The 21156-nt window shown below is 42.9% G+C and overlaps 1 protein-coding gene across 1 annotated transcript in view; it reads right to left on the reverse strand.

Moving 5' to 3' along the window:
- Positions 1-21156, reverse strand: part of NELL1 (neural EGFL like 1) — a 298976-nt gene that overhangs the window by 134639 nt on the left and 143181 nt on the right. The window contains exon 13 of the mRNA XM_034065392.1: positions 18302-18427. Within this exon, the coding sequence (XP_033921283.1) occupies positions 18302-18427 (126 nt within the window). The remainder of the gene's footprint in view (positions 1-18301; positions 18428-21156) is intronic.

Raw genomic sequence — 21156 nt, forward strand, 5'->3', positions numbered from 1 at the left:
TATAGCACATGGAAAGGAGAGACAGAAAGTTCATCAGAGCCTAAAACTTATCTGGTATGGAGCCCTTCCAGAGGTTTGCTGGCAACCCACTGCCCACGTTGTTTCATAAAGGGCAGGAACAAGCACCTACGGTAAAACCTGAATACTTTGCTGCTCAGATCCAGCTTGATAAGTTTTGCTTTTGCCTAGGAAGCCAACACGTACCTACACAGAGCTTCCAGGAGCAACCAGAACCCCAGCACCTTGCAAAATCTTTCCAATAACTTGAGTAGTCCTTAAGTCTCATCCTGACTTTCTGTCAGGCATATTTAGACATTGCCTCTACCTGTTTGGGAACTGTTAAGGAGTTGCACCACGCTAATAAAACAACAACAACAGTTTTTCATTTTGGTAGTGGCTTATCCTCAAACCACCTGTGACTAGAAAACCTATATGCCTGGGACAATCTCCAGCACAGGGTACAAAACTGATCCGCTCACGTCCTTCAAGAGCTGTATGACTGTACTCATACACCAAGCACAGTGAGCACTTCACGCATTAGCGTCTATAAGTTTTCTGTATTTTCCTAATCTGTTTTAAACTAAACATGCCAAGCGAACTGTGTAAAGAACACTAAGCCCTCAACTGGAACAGAAATGTGTACTACAAAGGCAGTTATCCCATTGAAATAATGTAAGAAAATCATCTTTGCAGACTTAAGTAAAAAATATCATGAAAGGGCTTCATATTTCAAAAGCATGAATTCATTTTGTCAGTGACATAATCAGCCTCTTTTCTGCAGTGCAAAACCCAAACCCACACAGAGTAATAACTGCTCTTGGTCCCAGCACAATTTATGGACCCTGACAGGCCGTCTAATGGCACAGATGATTTGTAATAAATCAACATTCTCAGAGCAACAAATCAAAAGCAGCAGCAACCAAAAAGACTGCAGAATCCAGTTTGACAGCAGACGTAAACAAGCATATACAGTCTGATTTCTGCAACTACAAACTCAGCCTCTGTATTTGGGGCATTTATAGGTAACTGAACTTTGAGCAACCTCAGGTTGGCTTTTGCCTGAGTGTTCAGTCATGGAACTTTTCTATATGAAGCCACATGTAAGCAAAATAATTCAAATCTTCTCCCTATTGATTTTCATACCTGAGTTTGTTCCAAATCAAAACTGCTCATATGCCTATTTATCAGTAAAATACATGCAAAAAGGCTGCATCCTTGACAGAGGCCTGAATATATTACAGATGAGAGTAATAAACGGCTGTTAAATGTGGAGACAGTGTTCTCACAGGAGAATGGATATTTGGTACATGAACTCTGAATAACTCCAAGGGATACAGCAAGGCCGTGAGAGGCCTGAGGAAGCCTAAGCAAGAAAGATAAGAAGCAGCTGGAATTCACTGAGTTATGAGAACTGTGGACTGTTGGCAAGCTTTCGAGGTCAAGTTCTCACACCTGTGCTTAACCAATTATATGTTAGTCACTAAGGGTCTTCAAGACAAGTATCCAATCATGATATGCCAAATTGCTGTAGGTGTGTGTAAGCAATAGTATATAAGGAGTTAATGCTTTACAATAAATGGCCTTTTGTCTGATCATATTGATCTTTGACTGAGTCCATTCTGCGGCAGTTAAACTCTCTCATTTCATTACAGCTCTTTGTTTACAAAGTTCCTTCAAAAAAAGGTACATTTTGAATTCCATTCATAACTTGGATTAAGTCTTTCTAGTTTTAATTCAGTTCCTGTGTAATAAAGATGCCTCTTGCTGTCTTTAGAAGTATCACCAATAATGTTCTGCTGTGGATACTCAATCAGTCTAACCTTGTAATCGGTTTTAGAAGCCCAGGTGGAACAAGGCTGCTCTGTTGCCCTTATAAACAATCCTTTCTGTTTCTTCTGGAAGCATGAGAAATGACAGCATGGGTGTTTCTACATCTCACTCTGCCTGGTGTCCCAGGCAAACACTTCTTTAAGATCTGCCGTTTCTGCTACTGTCACACATTGCACATCAGCTGGGAATTTTATTTAACCTTTTTTTATTTTTAATTTTCATATGTAACTTATTTATTCTAATAATCCCAGTCAGTAGGTCAACTCTAACAGTAGCCAAATGCAAAGGAACCTACAACATCAAATGTCACATACATCTTACCTGAGCTTGCACTAGTTAGGGAGCCCAGATCTGGGCAGAGGAGTCACTTGAACTGTGGATTTTAAATCTTGGAATCTCTGATGAGGAGCACAATAAACCCATTTCTCAAGTGTGGAGTGAATCAATCAGAAGATTGTAATACATGATTTTAGCAGAGAAACAGGGTCTGAATATGCATTTAATGTATGTAGCTAGCCTTATTCCTAGAAAGAAAGGAATACCTAAGACTGAACCCCAAAGCAGGATGAGCCCATAGTGGTAATGAAAGATACTGATCTGAGTGACACCCAGAACACAGCGCCATGTTCCCCAAACACACAGCCCGGTCCAACCTCACAACATAAATGTGATTTTATCATAGAATAGTTAGGGTTGGAAAGGACCTTATGATCATCCAGTTCCAACTCCCTTGGCATAGGCAGGGGCACCTCACACTAAACCATGTCACCTGAGGCTTTGTCAAACCTGGCCTTGAACACTGCAACGGATGGAACATTCACAACTTCCAGGGGGAAGCCATTCCAGTACCTCACCACCCTCACAGTAAAGAACTTCCTCCTTATATCCCATCTAAACTTCCGTTGTCCAAGTTTCAACCCGTTACCCCTTGTCCTGCCACTACAGTCCCTGATGAAGAGTCCATCCCCAGCATCCCTATAGCCCCTGTTCAGATACTGGAAAGCTGCTATGAGGTCTCCACGCAGCCTTCTCCAGGCTGAACAGCCCCATTTTCTCAGCCTGTCTTCATATGCTCCAGTCCCCTGATCATCCTCGTGGCCCTCCTCTGGACTTGTTCCAACAGTTCCATGTCCTTTTTATGTTGAAGACACCAGAACTGCACACAATACTGCAAGTGAGGTCTCACCAGAGCAGAGGAGCAGGATCACCTCCTTCAACCTGCTAGTCATGCTCCTTTTGATGCAGCCCAGGATATTTTCTCTGGTATTTCGTGACAGTCTCAGAAGTGTGAAGTTCCCTGCACTGAAGATGTGACAAAGCCTATGAGCATCTGCAAGCTCTTTTTCTCAAAGGTCAAAGACTACTGATGATGCAATGAGGGAAAGGGATTGTCATGGTTTGAGCATGTTTTGAGGGTGTTTTCTGTTCAAGGTTTTTTTTTCCAGCCAGGTGGGAGGGGAGTCCGGGAGGAAGGAGAGACAGGACACCTGACCCAGGCTAGTCAATGAGGTATTCCATACCATAGCACGTGATGCCCAGGATGCATACTGGGAAAGAGAAAGCTGGAGGGGAGAGCTCTGGAGAAAAATGGAGGAGGGAGCACATGGTGCTCGGCCAGGCAGGGTGGAGTGAGTTATGGGTCGGTGGCTGGTGGGGTGTTGTATTCTTTTCACTTGCTGTTTGCTGTATCATTATTATTTGTAGTAGTAAATGGCAGTAGGGGTTTTGTGTTATGCCTTAGCAATTAAACCGTTCTTATCTCAATCCGTGGGGGCTACATTCTTTGGATTCTCCTTCCTATCTCTCCGGGAGTTGGGGGACTTGGTTTAAACCACGACATTTTTGGCGCCCAACGTGGGGCCCGAGGGATTGAGATAAGAACAGATCTGAGCGGATTTATGGTCTCTTGTCACAATGCTGATTTATTGGCTCTTAGAGGTTTTTCTCTGGATCTCGCTGTTTCGGGATTTTACCGGGTACTTGGTGTATGGATTGGATGTGTTTGTGTTTGTGTCGGAGGCTTGTAATACGGTGGGGCTCCGGCAGCAGGGGGGGATGGACGTGGCCGTGGACTTGAACTTGTACCAGGCCGTCCCGCTGCTCTTCGCCGTCCTTGTCCTTATCCTCGTCGTCGTCTGTGTGGAGCTGCGTGAAGCCAGGAAGGAGCGGCCCCGGGAGCTGCCGGCAGCTGAGGCTGCCAGGGAGAGCGGCACGGGGAGCCAAACGGCTGTGGCAGAGCAGCGGGAGCAGGCGGGGGAGGAGCGGAGCAGGGCAGTAGCTGAGCAGCAGGATAAGGCAGTGGGGAGGGTGAGTCCTGCGGCCGTTCCCGACCCTCCGACGGCCGAGAGTGTCCCCCGGAAGTCGCCCGCCGAGCCCCAGCAGGATACAGGAGACCAGGCAGCACTTCCCAGCAAGGCAGAGGAGGAAGATCCGGACTCGGGAGAAGAGAAGCTGATAGTGGGAGAGCTGGCAAGCACGGCAGCTACATCAGCCCCAGTGACAAGTGCAGCAGCATCATTTGAGAGTTCTGACGGTTATGAATGGCTTTTGGGTGCCCTTGGGACCTGCCTGCTGATTGTGATGGTTTTCGGCATGGTGGCACACACACAGAGTGTGTTCCATCCACAACCATTTTGTCTGATCCCAAAAGTTAAGCAGAGTCAGGTCTGGGTCTTGTCTAAGTTTAGACAAGTACATAGGAGCACCAGGAGACTGTTCCCAAGGCTGGACAGTCATGAGTGGCAGGGCATGTGGGACAGTATAGCCGGGTATCTGATCCACTGGGCCCCTCCAGTGCTTTGGAAGCATTGGAGGTGGAAGGCAGCTGTATGGAGTCCCCAGCAGCAAGCTGTAGAACTGAAGGGGACGGTGAATGATTTTGGTGGGCCCAGATACTTCAGGCTATCAGTCCAGAGATGCAACTTAGAGATGTCTCATGATCGAGGGGTGGACTTAAGAGTGATGGTGTATTGAAAATGTGGGATCTGGGCATGACGTGAATGGTATGGAATAAGGGGTGGATAATGTCATGGTTTGAGCATGTTTTGAGGGTGTTTTTTGTTCAAGGTTTTTTTTTTTTCCAGCCAGGTGGGAGGGGAGTCCGGGAGGAAGGAGAGACAGGACACCTGACCCAGGCTAGTCAATGAGGTATTCCATACCATAGCACGTGATGCCCAGGATGCATACTGGGAAAGAGAAAGCTGGAGGGGAGAGCTCTGGAGAAAAATGGAGGAGGGAGCACATGGTGCTCGGCCAGGCAGGGTGGAGTGAGTTATGGGTCGGTGGCTGGTGGGGTGTTGTATTCTTTTCACTTGCTGTTTGCTGTATCATTATTATTTGTAGTAGTAAATGGCAGTAGGGGTTTTGTGTTATGCCTTAGCAATTAAACCATTCTTATCTCAATCCGTGGGGGCTACATTCTTTGGATTCTCCTTCCTAACTCTCCGGGAGTTGGGGGACTTGGTTTAAACCACGACAGGGATCTACACAGAAGGATTTACCACAGCAAGGCAAGATTAGGTGAGTCTGTCTTTCTGCTTTTCCCCATTCTGTTCTGAAGTGCACCCTGACACTCCAAAGGCAGGCAAGACAGCAACTTACTTTTTCTACTCAAAAATCTACTATGGGTGCTGAGGCCCTGGCACAGGTTGTCCAGAGAAGCTGTGGCTGCCCCATCCGTGGCAGTGTTCAAGGCCAGGCTGGATAGGGCTTGAAGCAACCTGGTCTAGTGGAAGGTGTCCCTGATCGTGGCAGGGTATTGGAATTGGATGAGCTTTAAAGGTCCCTTCCAACCCAAACCAGTCTATGGTCTATGACTCTATGATAAATCACTTATAATTGATGATTTTGCATACTGCATCTTTAAGTTTGTGGGACACTTAAAAACATGTAAAAAGTGAAGTAAAAGGACAGAGCATTTATTTAGCTTTATACTGAGCAGATCCTACCAGTACATGCAAAAAAGACAACAGCGTTTTGTGTTGTGGTTGAACATGATTACATTTGGAATGCCTTTGCTTTATTGAAAACCACATTTATGGCCTAATTAAAATAGGCTGCAGTTCAGAATTGGAAACCAAGTAATCTGTCTTAAAGCAAATCTCCAACAATCAGAGGGCTCCTTCGCTCCTCTGTGGACTGCATATGTGCCTAAATATACACATTCATAATTTACTATTTAAAAAAGGATTTGTCCTGTCAGATATTCCACAGAATACAACTTTCAACATTTGTTCTGTTCTGAAATTAAAAAAACAGCAACAAACAAACAAGCTAAAAACTATCCTGAAGGACAAATGTTGGTAGATAGTTCAGCATTATGAAAGCTTAGATACACTAAGTACTGTGGAATATGACAGTTCATTAGGAGAAGCACAAAAAACACTAAACCAAATCCTGAAAACATGGAAACTTTTCTTCACCATAAATAAATAGGAAAGAAACATTTTACCCTTACAGGTAAAATAAAGCTGTCTCTCTGGCCATCCTCATCCTTTACTTGGTAGCCCACTGTTCTGGCCCCTTCCATTATCATCTGTCGTAAGAGGAAACATTCCTCCAACACCTGATTATCTCAGTCTGGCAGCATGAACTTTATTTAATAATTATGAACTTTATTTATAAACCCTGAGAAGAAAAAGAATATCTAAGCATATAAAAATCACAATGGACTATTCTAATGGGAGTATAATTAGCAAGACTGGGCCATTCATCTGCCTCACTCTGGCCCACTCCTCTGACAATGAAGAGGAGGAGTTATTTCTGTGAAAGAAAAATCCCCAGTTTGAACAATTATTACATGCAATCATGCAACTAAACAGCAAGTTTCATACTGGGAGACAAAAAGCCTACAACAGAAAGCATGAAAATATTAACTACAAAGTGACATAACTTTCTTTCTCCCCTGCCCTGCACTACTCCCAAAGGGTATTGCTTAAGGACTAAGAAAGTCTGCTGCCAGAGGCACCTCGTCTACCTTCTTTAAAACTGTTTCACAAACATTTCAGAAAGGCAACACTACCACACTTATGGTTATTCACTGATTTCAGAAATCCAGAAATAAATGTAGGACAGCTCAGGTATTAGACATATCCTGCATTCAGTCACGTAGAATCTACCAGGTTGGAAAAGATTAAGATCAAGTCCAACCCTCACCCCAGGACTGCCAAGCCCACCACTAAACCATATCACTAAGGGCCTTGTCTACCTGCCAATATTACTACCCATATACACATCAATATTCTTGTTCATTGAAGAGAAAGGTCCACCACAGCCAGAAAGAGACCACCCAGAAGGACAAACCACACTGCCCAACTTCAGAGCAGTAGAAACTCTGCCCCATCTCCCACCACCAGCACACATGTTCTGCTGAATAAAGCACTTTTTATGTTAAATGGAAAGTTGCAGAATCAGCACAGCAGGAGTTGGACAATTTCAAATGCACATCTACACAGGGCTTACACAAACTCCAGCCACTTCAAACAAATAACCAGTGCCCATTATTAAACCAGGGGCCTGAGGTCTTCTCAGTAGCTAAGACTGCTCAGCAGGTGGTTCTTTGATCACTTGTACACAATAACAGACATTCAAAGATCAATAGCTGTTAATAAAATATCAGCTTTCTCCCAATCAATATGCACACATCTATGAAATATGCAGCATAAAGTATAAAAATGAGATTATAGAGAAGTGACCAGTATTAGAATATTAGCTTCTTGTCTCTGAAACGTACATTTAGATTAGAAAAGGAAAAACAAGACCTGGAAATGCCTTTGCAATATGTATTTCTCAGTGCCAGAAAAGCCCGTCAAATACCGTGAACTCTATGGCAAATTTCCTGTTGAGCTGAAGAAGCTTTACACAATTTCTTTGTTTCAGAAATGAAAGCCTTACTCTGGAAATCTTAAACCCGAGCAGCAAATACAGCTACAACAGCAGAGCAGCAAAGTGCTGCATGTTTGTACACAGACATGTCCAATGTTCCTTGGCAGACTGGCTCTTGCACCACACCACACCACCTGCCAGGAGGAAGTCCCCCAATCACACACTCGTCAAATCCGTGTTCATACACCAAAAGCTAGAGGTCCAGTGATGGCATCCCTGATCATTCCCACCAGACCACACATCGAAGTGGTGGGAATTTCTCTCTCATGTTCCAGTGTGAATGGGCTGCTCTTCCTCCATATGGGATTCTACAGAACCACAGAAGCGTTAGTGTTGAAAGGGACCTCTGAAGATCATCTAGTCCAAGCCCCCTGCGAAAGCAGAGACACCCAGAGCAGGTTACACAGGAACACGTCCAGGTTTCTTCTTTGTATGTACCACACACTATGCAGCTTTTGGTCATACCAGACTCCAGATACTACACACTGCAAGATACACACATGCACATCGGAGAAGACTTTCTTCCTAGTATTTTCCAACAGTAATGTGCTAATGTGCTCATTAGTTCTGAAGTCAGACAAGCCACATGATCCATTAAGCACCAAGACCAAACACCACAGAAAGTCTCTATCTGGCCATCAGTCATCCATCTGATACTCCTTCTTTGTCTAGCTGCACAGTGTGTCTGGGCAGAAAAAGGGGATATAGCAGGGCACCCAGACAATTCTTGTCCAGTGTGGTCAGAGTTGTGCCTGGCTCACCAGCCTCTGGCAGCAGACATGAGCACAACCCAGGACTCAGAATTAATAGGGGAGGTTTAGGCCACGTCTGCCTGAACTTGCTGACCCCATGCACACTGCATTCTTACCTGGGACCATTCTTTAGAGCATCTTTGTTGATAAACAACAGCAATCTTGGAGCTCAAGGCCAAAAAAAGAACCTCTGTGAAACCCTGTCATGGTTTAAGCCCAGAACCACATAACTCAGAACCACACAGTCACTCACTCACTCTCTCCACCTTCTTCCCTACACTCTACCCCCAGAGGGATGGGGAGGAGAATCAAAAGAATGTAACTCTCATGGGTTGAGATAAGAACAGCCCAGTAACTAAGGTATAACACAAACCCCTACTGCTACCACGAATAATAATAATGATAAGGGAAATAACAAGGGGAGAGCATATAAAACTAAAAGGGGGAAAGGAAAAGAAATTATAAACACAAATGATGCACAATACAATTGCTCAGCATGCGCTGACTGATACCCAGCCCAACCAGAGCAGTGATCTGCACCTTCCGGGTAATTCCCCCCATTTATATACTGGGCATGACGTGCTGTGGTATAGAATATACCTTTGGCTAGTTTGGGTCAGGTGTCCTGTCTCTGCTTCCTCCCAGCTTCTTGCGCCCCTCCTCCCTGGCAAAGCATGAGACTGAAAAGTCCTTAATCGGGGGTAAACATTATTTAGCAACAACCAAAAACATCGGTATATTCTCAGCACTATTCTTAGACTGAAGTTGAAAACACAGCACTGCACCAGCTACTAGAAAGGAGAAAAGTAACTGGTACAGCTGAATCCAGGACAATCACCAGAAGTTTGAGGGACAGAATTTTCTGACGGGAAAACATGAAGTTATGAAGAAAATCCCCTTTGAATGTTTTTGAATTGTTCAGCCATAAACCTAAAACCAGGCTTTTAGGTTACAGATTTAAAGAATAAAGCATATTCATGAAAAGCTATTTTAAATACTAAAAAGGACTGCAAACAGAAAGGTCAAAGCATCCTCTATGTTCACTGTTAAAATGACAAGAGGGGACAGGTTGAAACTGTGGCAAGGAAGATTTAAGATAGTAATGATGCAAAACTTTCTGACCAGATGAGCAAGTGTAGGTGGGGAGGAGACGGACAAAAAGAGAATTAAGGAATTTCCATCACTAAAATTGGTTTGGTATTTTTAGGAACAGTTAAGACAAAGGACATTTCAGGAGCCATGTATCCTGGCTTGAGGAGGCGTGTGAGCCCAATGCCCTTCTCTGTGATCCACTCACTCCCATGATTTAGTAGGGGAGCTCAATTCCGTGTCTGAAGAGCAAAGAGCTTGTTACAAATAGTTTCCAAAAACAGAATACAACATCAGAGAATTTTTTTCTTGTTTTGACAAAGATGATGATAAGCCCTGGCTGTTAGAGCTCCAAAAAGATGAGAATTTGATTGAGCAAACTCTTTCCAAAAGCTAGTTACACTCTTTAAGCCATTAACGCTTCCTGACTAAAACATGAGAGCTTTTTGCTTCCAGCCACTGCCATCAATCCTGCAATTGCTGCATGTTTGCAAAATAGCATGTTCCCACTAAGAACTTAGTGTGGTGTTTCAATCCCGCCTCTCACCTCATGGGCTGCTTGCTAAATGCAGGAATCAAGAATTCCTGGGCCAGTTGTATCAGGGAGAAATCCTGCCCTAAGAGAGCTCAGTATAAATGGTGATGAGTGACAGGGGAAGACTTGCCCTTGCTTGTTCTTTAGACAGACAGCTTCACTCATGGCTCTTGAGTGAGTATTAAATCAATATTATTATTTTAAGCATGAGCTTAGTGATTAAGTTTATGCAGAAACATGTTCATGCTTATGCAAACCTATTTTCAATACTACATTTTTGTGATAACATACACAGCAGCACAAAAGGCTGCAGCTAAGAAATCATGTAAAACTGCTAATTATGCCTGAGTCAAGAAACACAACTATCAGCATGATTTACAGTCAGGTGTTTAATTAATTTTAGTATTAATAAAGCTACAGAAAATCAATGTGTCAAAAGGACTTGAAAGGATTACCAACTGCTCTGGACAAATTAGCAACACTTCCATGCCCAGAGCACAGGAAAGCACAAAGATGTTTAATTAAACTATTTACCAGTGAGGAATTTAAATCACTGTAAATATTACATTTTTAGCACATTTCTTCCTTAGATAGGAAGCACTTAGAAGCAAATCATCTGCAGGTTTCTAATGGCATTTTTTTAAAGGAAGGAATGTAAAAAAACACTGCAGTTAAACCCAGTAAATGAAGGTGAGGTCAGAACAAAAGAATGTGACATGGCATTTAAAATTAGAGAACTGGGGAACCATTCAACTCCAAAGTAACAGAAGATGTTACAAGACTGCCTGGAAAGAGGAAGATGATCTATGACATGCAGATCAGGTGGTTACTCAGTGCACTCTCTGCTGCAATGGACTGTTGTTGTTCCTTGTGAAAATACTGATACCTGTGAAAATAAACCTCCTAGCTCACTGAATCCCTGTTGGGATCCGTCTGGGGTTTGTCCACATCTGATTTTTCCAACTGTTTACTAGACTCTGCAATGCTGCTGCTGTCTCAGCATGATTTGGGGCAAGATGCTCCACTTCTCCATGGCTTGGCTTTTCCTTTTCCAAAACAGCAATTAAATACTTATCAGCCTTCCAGGGATGCCTTGAGAAGCTTATCCATGTTACTACAGCACAACATTCTCTGACAATACAAAAGAAAGTTACAGTGTTGTTATACACAGAGCTTCCCTATGGCAAGAGTGCACTAGTTATCTCTCCATAGGACTTACCTAAAGCCAAATGAGTTATTGAAAGCTTTCTGCTGAGTTAATGGAGTATGAGTCAAGACTGGTGTGGGTATCAGTCATCTGATGTGGAATCACTCTGGTTTGGTTTTGCTGGATTGACTGAATACTCTCCTACACTTTGTTGACTCGTCCAGCAGAACAAAGAAATGCTCTCTGATGAAGCAACAGACTCTGCTGCATAGTTTACCTGCTGCCAAACCTGGCCAATAGCCTACCGAGGGACTTGAAACCAATGTTTCTGCATTTCAAGGCAACTCAAACTAAACAATTCCCCTGGCAGTTATAGTAACAGAGATGCTATTGACTGCAGTTAAACAAGAGAGTGCTACTGAGTACTACTCGAGGAGGTAAGTCCTGTCCTGCCTTTTAGCACTTGACACGTAAGGATCTCAGGAAATGAGAGACCAGAATAAGAGTATTTTGTGTCTCATATCATACATTCAGGTTGACTTAGGGCCAATTTTCAAATACATTTGGAAAAGCAAGAGTATTGTCCAAGCATCCAGTGCAGCTGGTAAAAGGACAGAGTGGACTTGGAAGCAGGGAATGCTTCAGAGCAGTGAGTATCAACATATTAGTGCAAGTAAAATGAGGAGGGTCCAGGACTGCCCAAGATCCTTGTTCCAAGTCACACCTATTGCGCTGAGCATCTGCTACATCATGTATAAAAGGTGACATAAACATGACCCCAACCCAATTAATATTTTCATGTTTCTTTAAAATAAAAGTTTGGCAAGTTTGCTGATGACACCAAACTGTGTGGTGTGGTGACACATGGAGGGAAGGGATAGCATCCAGAGAGACCTTCACAGGCTTGAGAGGTGTAACTGTACAAATCCCACAGAGTTCAACAAGGCCAAGTGCAAGGTCCTGTACCTGGATCAGGGCAAACCCAAGCACAAACATAGGCTGGGTAGAGAATGGCTTGAGAGCAGCCCTGAGGAGAAGGACTTGGGGTTTTGGGTGATGAGAAGCTTCCCATGACCTGGCAGAGTGCGTTTCAGCCCAGAAACGCCCGTGTGCTGGGCTACATCCCAGAGCATAAGCAGCAGGTTGAGAGAGGGGATTCTGCCCCTCTACTGCACTCTGGGGAGACCCCCGCCTGCAGTGCTGCATCCAGCTCTGGGGCAACAACACCAGAGCAACATTGAGCTGTTGGATGGAGTCCAGGGGAGGCTATGGAGATGTCGAGAGGGCTGGAGCAGCTCTGATCTGGAGCCAGGCTGAGAAAGCTGTGCTGGTTAAGCCTGGAGAAGACTCCTTAAGGGGAGACCTTAAGGCAGCTTCCAGTGCCTAAAAGAGCTACTCAAAACCTGGAGAGGGGCTTTGGACAAAGGCAGGTAGGGACAGATGATCTTTAAGGTCCCTTTCAACTGAAACCATTCTAAGATTCTACAAAAGTTTACGTAGTGCCAGGTAAGATATTTACTAATGATACTCACTGAGAGCAGAACAAGTTCTTCCCTAGAACATACCTGAAAACTAATCCACCACACACCTACCTTCACTGTTCACTGCCCCAGACTGGTGTTTCCTGCTAGCAGTCATGCCTATCAATTCACCTGTTCCAGGCCATCATCTGCACAGCACTAACATTAGTTTACTGACCTCTGTGAACATCCAATACTTCGCACAGCTCTTCCAAAGTTCAGGTGCCACACTAAAATACTAATGTTGTTTTTCTGAATGCTAAGTTGGTTCATGGAAAAGGAAAGGAGGAAAAGAGGGTGTGTAGATTAGATTGCAGAAATAGGACTGTCTTTCAAAGAGTGACTATATTACCAATTGGCTGCCTCTTTTTCAACCACATGCAGTGGTCCTGGAAGAGAGGCAGCAACCTGCCCTTTGAAATTGCCACTTCACTACTGTGAATCTTGCTGCATTATTTGTATTATTATGGGTCAACTACACCACCTAGAACTGACAGGTAAATTCCAGCCACATATTCTAAAGGCATCATTTTTAGTGAAAGCAAAGACTTGGAGCATTTGTTCTAACCAGAGCAAGATATTTCTGCAGTCGAGCTGCCTGTCACAGACACGGGAGGGAAAGAAGGGAAGATCAGGAGAGGGGACTGCTGTTTCTTCCCCTTGAAACTGAGATTTCTCAGAACTCTGTTTTTTTATGCTTTAGGTACCACATTTCCAATAACACATTTCAGAAGGGCTTGTTCTGAAAGGCGTGTTTGTTTCAAAACTGAATGCTGCTCCAGGAACCACTGAAGAGAGATGTGAAGGAGCTTATCGGATGACCTGTCAAAATCATTAGGTTTTCTTACTTCATCTTCCCTACCTGATTGTAAATCAAATTAGCATCTGAACTAGAGACTAACATGTAAATTCTAAGACTTCCTCTAAAAATATATTTCACTTTTTCCACAGACGTAAAATATCTATGATGTATTTTAATAATACTTTCTGATTCTGCAGTTGATAAGGGCTTGCTTTTTTTATTTGATTGACTTGTTGCTCGGACAAGCCAAAGGTAAAAGAAGTTCTGTGAACATTAGCATACAAAATGAGGTCTGAGAAAGGGTTAAAGCACAGTCCAGTATTCAAACATCATACGGAACTGCACAATTCCACAGTAAAATCTGGACATGGATTCCTTTCATGGAGGAAAACCATCTGTCAGCATAGCTTGGTGCACCAAGAGGAGGATGTTTCACACAGGTCATACCATGTTTTGGCAGAATGTTGGCTGGCCACATAACTTTCCATGTTATTTCTTGAAAAGATGCCCCAAGGATAAAATGGACTGAGTCACCCTCAAATCCAAAGGAAGTTCCTTCATTTTGAAAAGGGCAATACATGCAAATAGAGAACAAAAAAAGATCTCGTCACTCTCCTTTGCAAAGGTCTTTAGCTCATCATTACTGATTCTTTGTAGGAAATAAGATAAATAAATCCCAAATATAGAGAATTCAAGCCCGGTAGTGACTACACAAAATGAGACAGTTTACTCTTTGAATGAGTGCAGGATTTTGCGAAGCTTTCAGAGCCCCACTGCATCCCCAAGAAAACCATTGCAAACAAGGGATAGCCTTTTAAATGGTTATCACAGGTGTTACAGGTCAGGAATTTTGACTGTGACCATCATTACTATCTTCATAAACAATTCCAGTGCTATGTAAAATGATATGAGAACCACCTACAATCTTTTCTCCTCGTATCAGTATGAGACATGTATTTATTACAGACAATCTGTAGCCTATTCAGCTGAAAATGCATTTGTTCACTTGACTGAACAGCAGTGGGGCCTAGAAACTACATACTGCAGTTTCCAACTACAGAAAAGCATATACATGTATTTTCCAAATCTAACCAGAGAACAGATGCAACCCATCAAAAATAAAATTATGAGATCATGTAATTTATCATGTTTCAAAAATCAAGAAACTAAATAATGCACTTCTGAAACAGACTAACAAACTGCTACACTAGAGGAAAGCAACCCAAGGGAACTTATTTTCCAACAATAAGCACGGTTTTTAACCTGTGGCAGTCAATACATGCTTTAAATCAGTAGCCTCCAGCAAATGAGAACATCTGGAGCAGCAAATCTTGCTGCCATTCTCAGAAGTGACAAGACTGTGATTTACCTGAGAACAGAGAAACAACCTGTCAGTATCAAAGGAAGAGACTGAAAGAAGCTTCCCATTCCAGAGGAACTTTCCTTAATAAAACTGTCTCTCACTCAACAACTTCATTAACATGCAGAGCTCAAAGCTCTGGGAATGGGTGAGCTCAACAACGCTAATGGACCTTTCCTGGTGAACACAGTTTAAAGTTATTACTGAGTAACCTGACACAAAATACCGCAGGATAAACCTCAACATACCAGGGCTTTTGCTTATGTGAGACTGAACATGGAATATTTATTCAGCTAGCCACTACTTCATTTTAAACCATAGTTCAGAATTTAATATCATTGTAGACTTCGTCCAGAGCATTATTTGAGTCACTCTGTGACTGCATTTTCTGTGTAACAGCACAGCTTCCAGCACAGCAGCTTCTTAGTGACCATGGTAAGTTTCTACTCCACAGCTCTCATCATCAGAAATGGGAAATACTATTAAAAAGTTGCTTTGGGGAAAAAGTTTCAGCCACACCAAAACAGTGCAAATGAACTTTATTCAAGAAAGATGCAGGGTTCCAAAGAAACAACTGGAAGCTACAGATTTAAAATTCAGCAATATCCAAATTAATTTGATTGTGCCCAATTCAAACTGATCTGGTATTGCAATGCTCACCACACTTCTCTCTAGAAAGATAAAACCCCTTGATATACAATTGAAAAACTTCACTGGGCTTAAAAACTGTTTTGGACTTAACAGCTTCTACATGTCAGAGCTTCCTGCCTTTGAAACCTGCTGGAGCACAGGCCTGCCCAGCACCACACAGGATTGGCTCAACTGCAGATACCTTGAGTAAGACCCAGACTTGAACCTCTACGGTATAACTCTGCTTTCAGGCCAGCTGTGAACAGAATACACGCAATGCTGTGCACATGTCTCCAACGCCTACATTTGAGACGGGTTAACCTGTATCTTGAACTCATCAGAGCCTGACTCCACTTACAGAAAATGCAGTTGTAATGAGGACTCAGCCCACCTCAGGCTCCCAGACTTGTCTCCAAATCTATGGTTCAATAACAAGATCATTTCTCCTTTGTCTGGTTTGAATAAAGAGGAATAAATTTAAATCCTGAGTAACAGCTACAATCTCTATTGCCTGTGCCTGCTATACATCGGTGCCAGCATGAGGTGGAACTGGTTAAGTATTTGCTGCCTGATTCTTTTATTACTGTTATTTTTTTTAAGATTCATTAAAGGAAAATTCTGCGTAAAAATAATGCAAAATACAAAACCAGGATTAGTGCTTCTATTGTACAATACTTATTTTAAATACATTTATTACTGTAACATACAACTATTTCTGGATGCAACAGGCAATGAACCAAGTTTCTCCTGAGCTATGTTACTTACTGGGCTTTTTAACAGGGATGTCAAAAAGTCATTTCAGCAAGATAATGAACCTGCAAAAAATAGCTTTTCTCGCATTCTATTATTTTGATCTTATCTAAGTTCTGGATTTTTTTGTGCATGCACTTTAAGTGAATGCTCTCCCATTCCTGTCAAGCAGCTTGTCTTACTACTTCACACTTGTTCAGTACATCCCAAATACCTGCTTCCTGAACCACTTGCATGCCTGATGATAGTGTCTTGCTGGAGGAAAAGGAACATTAGGAAATGGGAAGCGCACATATGGAAAGCAAGCGTCAGATTATCAAAACCACTTTCTCATCACTGTGAAGACCACTACCTCACACAGCACAAACACTGAGAACAAAATTTAACGTCTGAAACTTTTCTGGCAGGGCAGACTGTAAAAGATCAAGAAAAAATACAAAGTTTACTCAAAAAACATAGATTGTACAGAAGTAATGACTCTGGGCAAAACAAAACCCAGTTTCCTGACAACTATTTACTATCAATCTCTGAGATGGGCAGGACTTTCCTATAGTTTTTATGAACTCCATAATCTTAGCTACAAGATATGCTGTCATCATCAAAGTCAACATTTCCCATGACCTTCCCTAGGGATAACATGTGCATGACAACATATTTATTCTGGGCTGGAAATCATTCTCCTATTGAATACTCCTGTTGCTATCTTTCCACTTGAGAAAATAGCTCACACAACCCAATTCTAAACATGATTTCGTGTCAAGCTGACTTATTTCCATTTCAATACATCTCCCTGGTATTTTCCTTCTTTGCCACACAGGTGCACCATCAAAATAAGCCCGAGATCAGCCTTTCTGGAGCTCTGGGATTGACAGATGTTATCCAGTGATATACAGCTGGGCGCAGTGTTTCAGCAGTTCCTGGTATTCTGCCCAGAGATTGCAGAGAAGGTCCCTTAAAAACCTCTGTCAGGAATTAGACCAATCTACTTCCCATTTAAAGAGTTTTAGAGCTCATTTTGCTGACAGGTATTAAAAAGAATCACTGGATTTACTGTCTAATGCTTTCATACTTGTTCTCTTTTCTAAATAACATGTGTCAGTCCTGCAGACACTACTTCTCAGCATTAATAATAACCATTTCCAAACTACTTAATAACAAATGGTTTGTAGGACTTTATACATTTTCAGTTTTGCTTCTACAGACTTGTCTCAGCTCTGTCCAGAAAGCTTCTCCTCCCAGATAATTTCTCATGTTTCAAACCACAGGTAATAAAATTTCTTCTCCCTACACGTATGATCTCATCTCAGCCTTTGCACCTCACACACCAGCCAGCCATGGGATAAAAATCACAGAATCGCAGACCGGTTTGTGTTGGAAGGGACCTTAAAGCTCAACCAGTTCCAAACCCCCTGCCATGGGGAGGGACACCTTCCACTAGACCAGGTTGTTCCAAGCCCTGTCCAAGCAGGTCCTGAACACTGCCAGGGATGGGGCAACCCCAGCTTCTCTGGGCAACCTGTGCCAGGGCCTCATCACTCTCACAGGTAAACACTTCTAACCTGAACTTTCCCTGTTTAAGTTTGAACCCATCACCCTATCACTACAATCCCAGATGAAGAGCATCCCTCTCCAGCATCCTCATAGCCCCCCTTCAGATACTGGAAGGCTGATATGAGGTCTCCACGCAGCCTTCTCTTCTCCAGGCTGAACAGCCCCAACTTTCTCACCCTGTCTTCATACAGGAGGTGCTCCAGATATGATGAGATCATGTCCTGATCTACCAAAACCTTCAGTGTGTGCATCACAGGTCTTCTTGAGCTACCATCCCAAAAGGGTCATACACAGGAAAGGTACCTCATAGCACATCTACCTGTGCCTAAATTGTACACCAGTACAGAACCAGCTTGTATGTGACATTTGGTATGGCACACAGACCAATTCAAAGGCAATGGGTACACACAACACAGTGTAATACTGTTATTGATGTATGCTCAAGAACTCACCTGTACAGGAGAAATCATCCACACGGACATACCCCACGGCACAGTCACAACGATAGGATCCAGGCAAGTTAACACACACGGTGTTGGCATGACAATAATGCATCTTGGCAGCGCACTCATCGATATCTGTAGGGAAGAACCACTGAGGTAAGTTACACTCAGGCTTAGGAAAATATAACAACATGACACAACATTAGAGTAAGTGAAAATAAATTCCATTTACAGATCCAAAGGCAATTTGGTTTAACTCCAATACTGGGGCCTACAAGGATGCTGGAGAGGGACTCTTCATCAGAAACTGCAGTGACAGGACAAAGGGTAATGGGTTAAAACTTACACATGGGAAGTTCAGGTTAGATATAAGGAAAAAGCTCTTTACTGTAAGGGTGGTGAGGCACTGGAACAGGTTGCCCAGAGAAGTGGTGAATGCTCCATCCCTGGCAGTGTTCAAGGCCAGGTTGGACAGAGCCTTGGGTGACATGGTCTAGCATGAGGCATCCCTGCCCATGGCAGGGGGGTTGGAACTAGATGATCTTAACGTCCTTTCCAACCCTAACTATTCTATGATTCTATGATTGGCTGGGGCTTGGAGCAGCCTTTTCTGTAGTGGAAGGTGTCCCTGGGCATGGCAGAGGCTTGGAAGTAGATGAGCTTTAAGGTCTCTTCCAGTCCAAACCATTTCAGGTTTCCATGAATAAAGAAGGAGGCAAATTTAGTTATTCCTTAAAATAGACCTAAAATTCCTGTGTCATAGCAATGGGTTCCTTCTGCTGTTCTTCATGAAATCCTTTCTTTTTTTAACTCTGAAAAATTAATACATATATTTGGGGTTTTTTTCTGTGACAGTGTTACAAGACAAAAACTGATGCAGAGTTTTCAAACACATAAAATAGCATCACAGGTGTGCAGCACTGAGAATCCTAGCTGCCTTACTGATAACCTAAAGCATGAAGGTACAGTGCCTCTGCACAACAGGCGGCAGCTGCAGTGCAGGACAGATAGGACATGGCAATGTCTGTCACAGCAGTGCAGCAAATTCAGCTGCTGAGTTGATGGATGAGTGTCCCAGACACCTAGACTCATTCAAGTGCTAGGACAATGCTCTTTCCCTGCAACGCAGGAACTCCTGAGGCACAGGTGGCATCAGGGACAGACCATTTTAAGCTGCTTTACATCACACCAATGGAACAAAAATATAACTACAGAGCAGTAGAAACTTGACCCCATATCTCTGTTTGCTTGAGGATCTCTACTGCTTTTGCAATTCCAAAATTCAAAGCTGTTTTCACAATAGCGAATCAAACCCATCATTGATTTGCCTGTTTAAATATCCCAAAGCTCTGTGATACTGTAAACTGTAAAAATTTCCCCCTTCTTTCCCCACAAAACCAGATATTATACTGAAGAATTCTCTTGATTTGTTTTCTCAGCAGGATAGATTTTCTGCTTAGTAGCACAGATTTTACATGAAGTAATTCATGGTTTTCAAAAGATTAATTCTAGTGTTCCGTATGTCCGCACAAAGAAAAATGAATCAGACTCCTTTTTCCCCCTCTATTACCTTTTCCTTGTTATTCATTGCTCACACTCAAGTAAGGTATTAACTGACAACACAGCTGAAGAACTTCCTCAACCAGTAGTGTTGGTCACCACTCAGTGTGGTCTCCTCCTACATCCCTCTGCACAGCCATCTACAGAGATCAAGCTACAGTCTCTCTTCTCCCTCCCACCATCTGGTGCTTATGGAGATACAATGGAGGTGCTACAAGGGGTGAGTACCATCACATCAGGATTTAACCCCAGAATAGGAGGGTTAACCTCCACAGCGGAGGGATCATTGTGCACATGCTGAGCTCTTTGTTGTCTAAATTCAGGTGTCCTTTTTAACCTTCCTAAACAGAAATAGCTGTTGAAGTACAGAATTAGCAGTTGAAGTACACCCACATTTTCCAGTCTCTGAAAATGAAACACATGCCAGCTACACTCACACTTGCTATACTACAGACATCTGTCTGGTAGAAACTACTAGCTAAATCACTGTGTTGGCCACCAAACAGCTGTCAGTTGGCAGTGATTGCTGACTACTGCCAACTTGGGCTGAATTAGAAATGATGGCCTGGAGGCAAAAGCCTTGAACTACCTCATTCCCACATTGCTGTTGTTTCTGCTGCAGCGCCACCTGACAAAATTAATTTTAAAAAGTCAGGAGCATCAATATATGGAAGATAAAAGCCAAGAAAAATCCTCCCACATCTTATTATCACACCACAGAGTGCTAGAGCCACTTGGGAAACACTCAGGTATTGACGTGTGCTCACGCTGTTCTGTTTCCAGCCTCTTTATAATAGACTTTTGGAGCATAACTTTGAGGAGTTTTGTTCTTGCATATCTAATAATTTCCAAGCATGAAAGGGAAAGGAACAAAAAGATGTATGAAAAGAAAGCAAGAATACCAAAACAGCAACCAATCTACCTGAAAATTAACCTTACGGCTACCCTCTATCTCCAGCTGCCTCACTGAGCGCACTGGACAACACTCCTCTTTCTTCCCCCAAAGCAAAGAGAGAGGATTAAAAGTCTCAAAGGTGAAGGAATTTAAACTTTGGTTCATTGCAAGCAAAGCCCACATTACTGTAACACAAAATAGGAGGATACCAGTGATACAAAGAAAATCCACAACCTCTATGAAAATATTGCTGTGAGAGTATCTCTCAAAAGGAGACTCAAAAGGACTTCAAGTAATGATTGCACTAGAGAGGACGGAGAACAACTGACATCGGGTTACTGCAGAAATCCTTGAGTCCAGGAGGAAAATGCTGGGTCTAACAAAGGCAGCAGAAGGAACAAAATGTCCC

The sequence above is a fragment of the Melopsittacus undulatus genome, chromosome 8, assembly GCF_012275295.1.
Source record: "Melopsittacus undulatus isolate bMelUnd1 chromosome 8, bMelUnd1.mat.Z, whole genome shotgun sequence".
In the NCBI taxonomy this organism is placed as follows: Eukaryota; Metazoa; Chordata; class Aves; order Psittaciformes; family Psittaculidae; genus Melopsittacus; species Melopsittacus undulatus.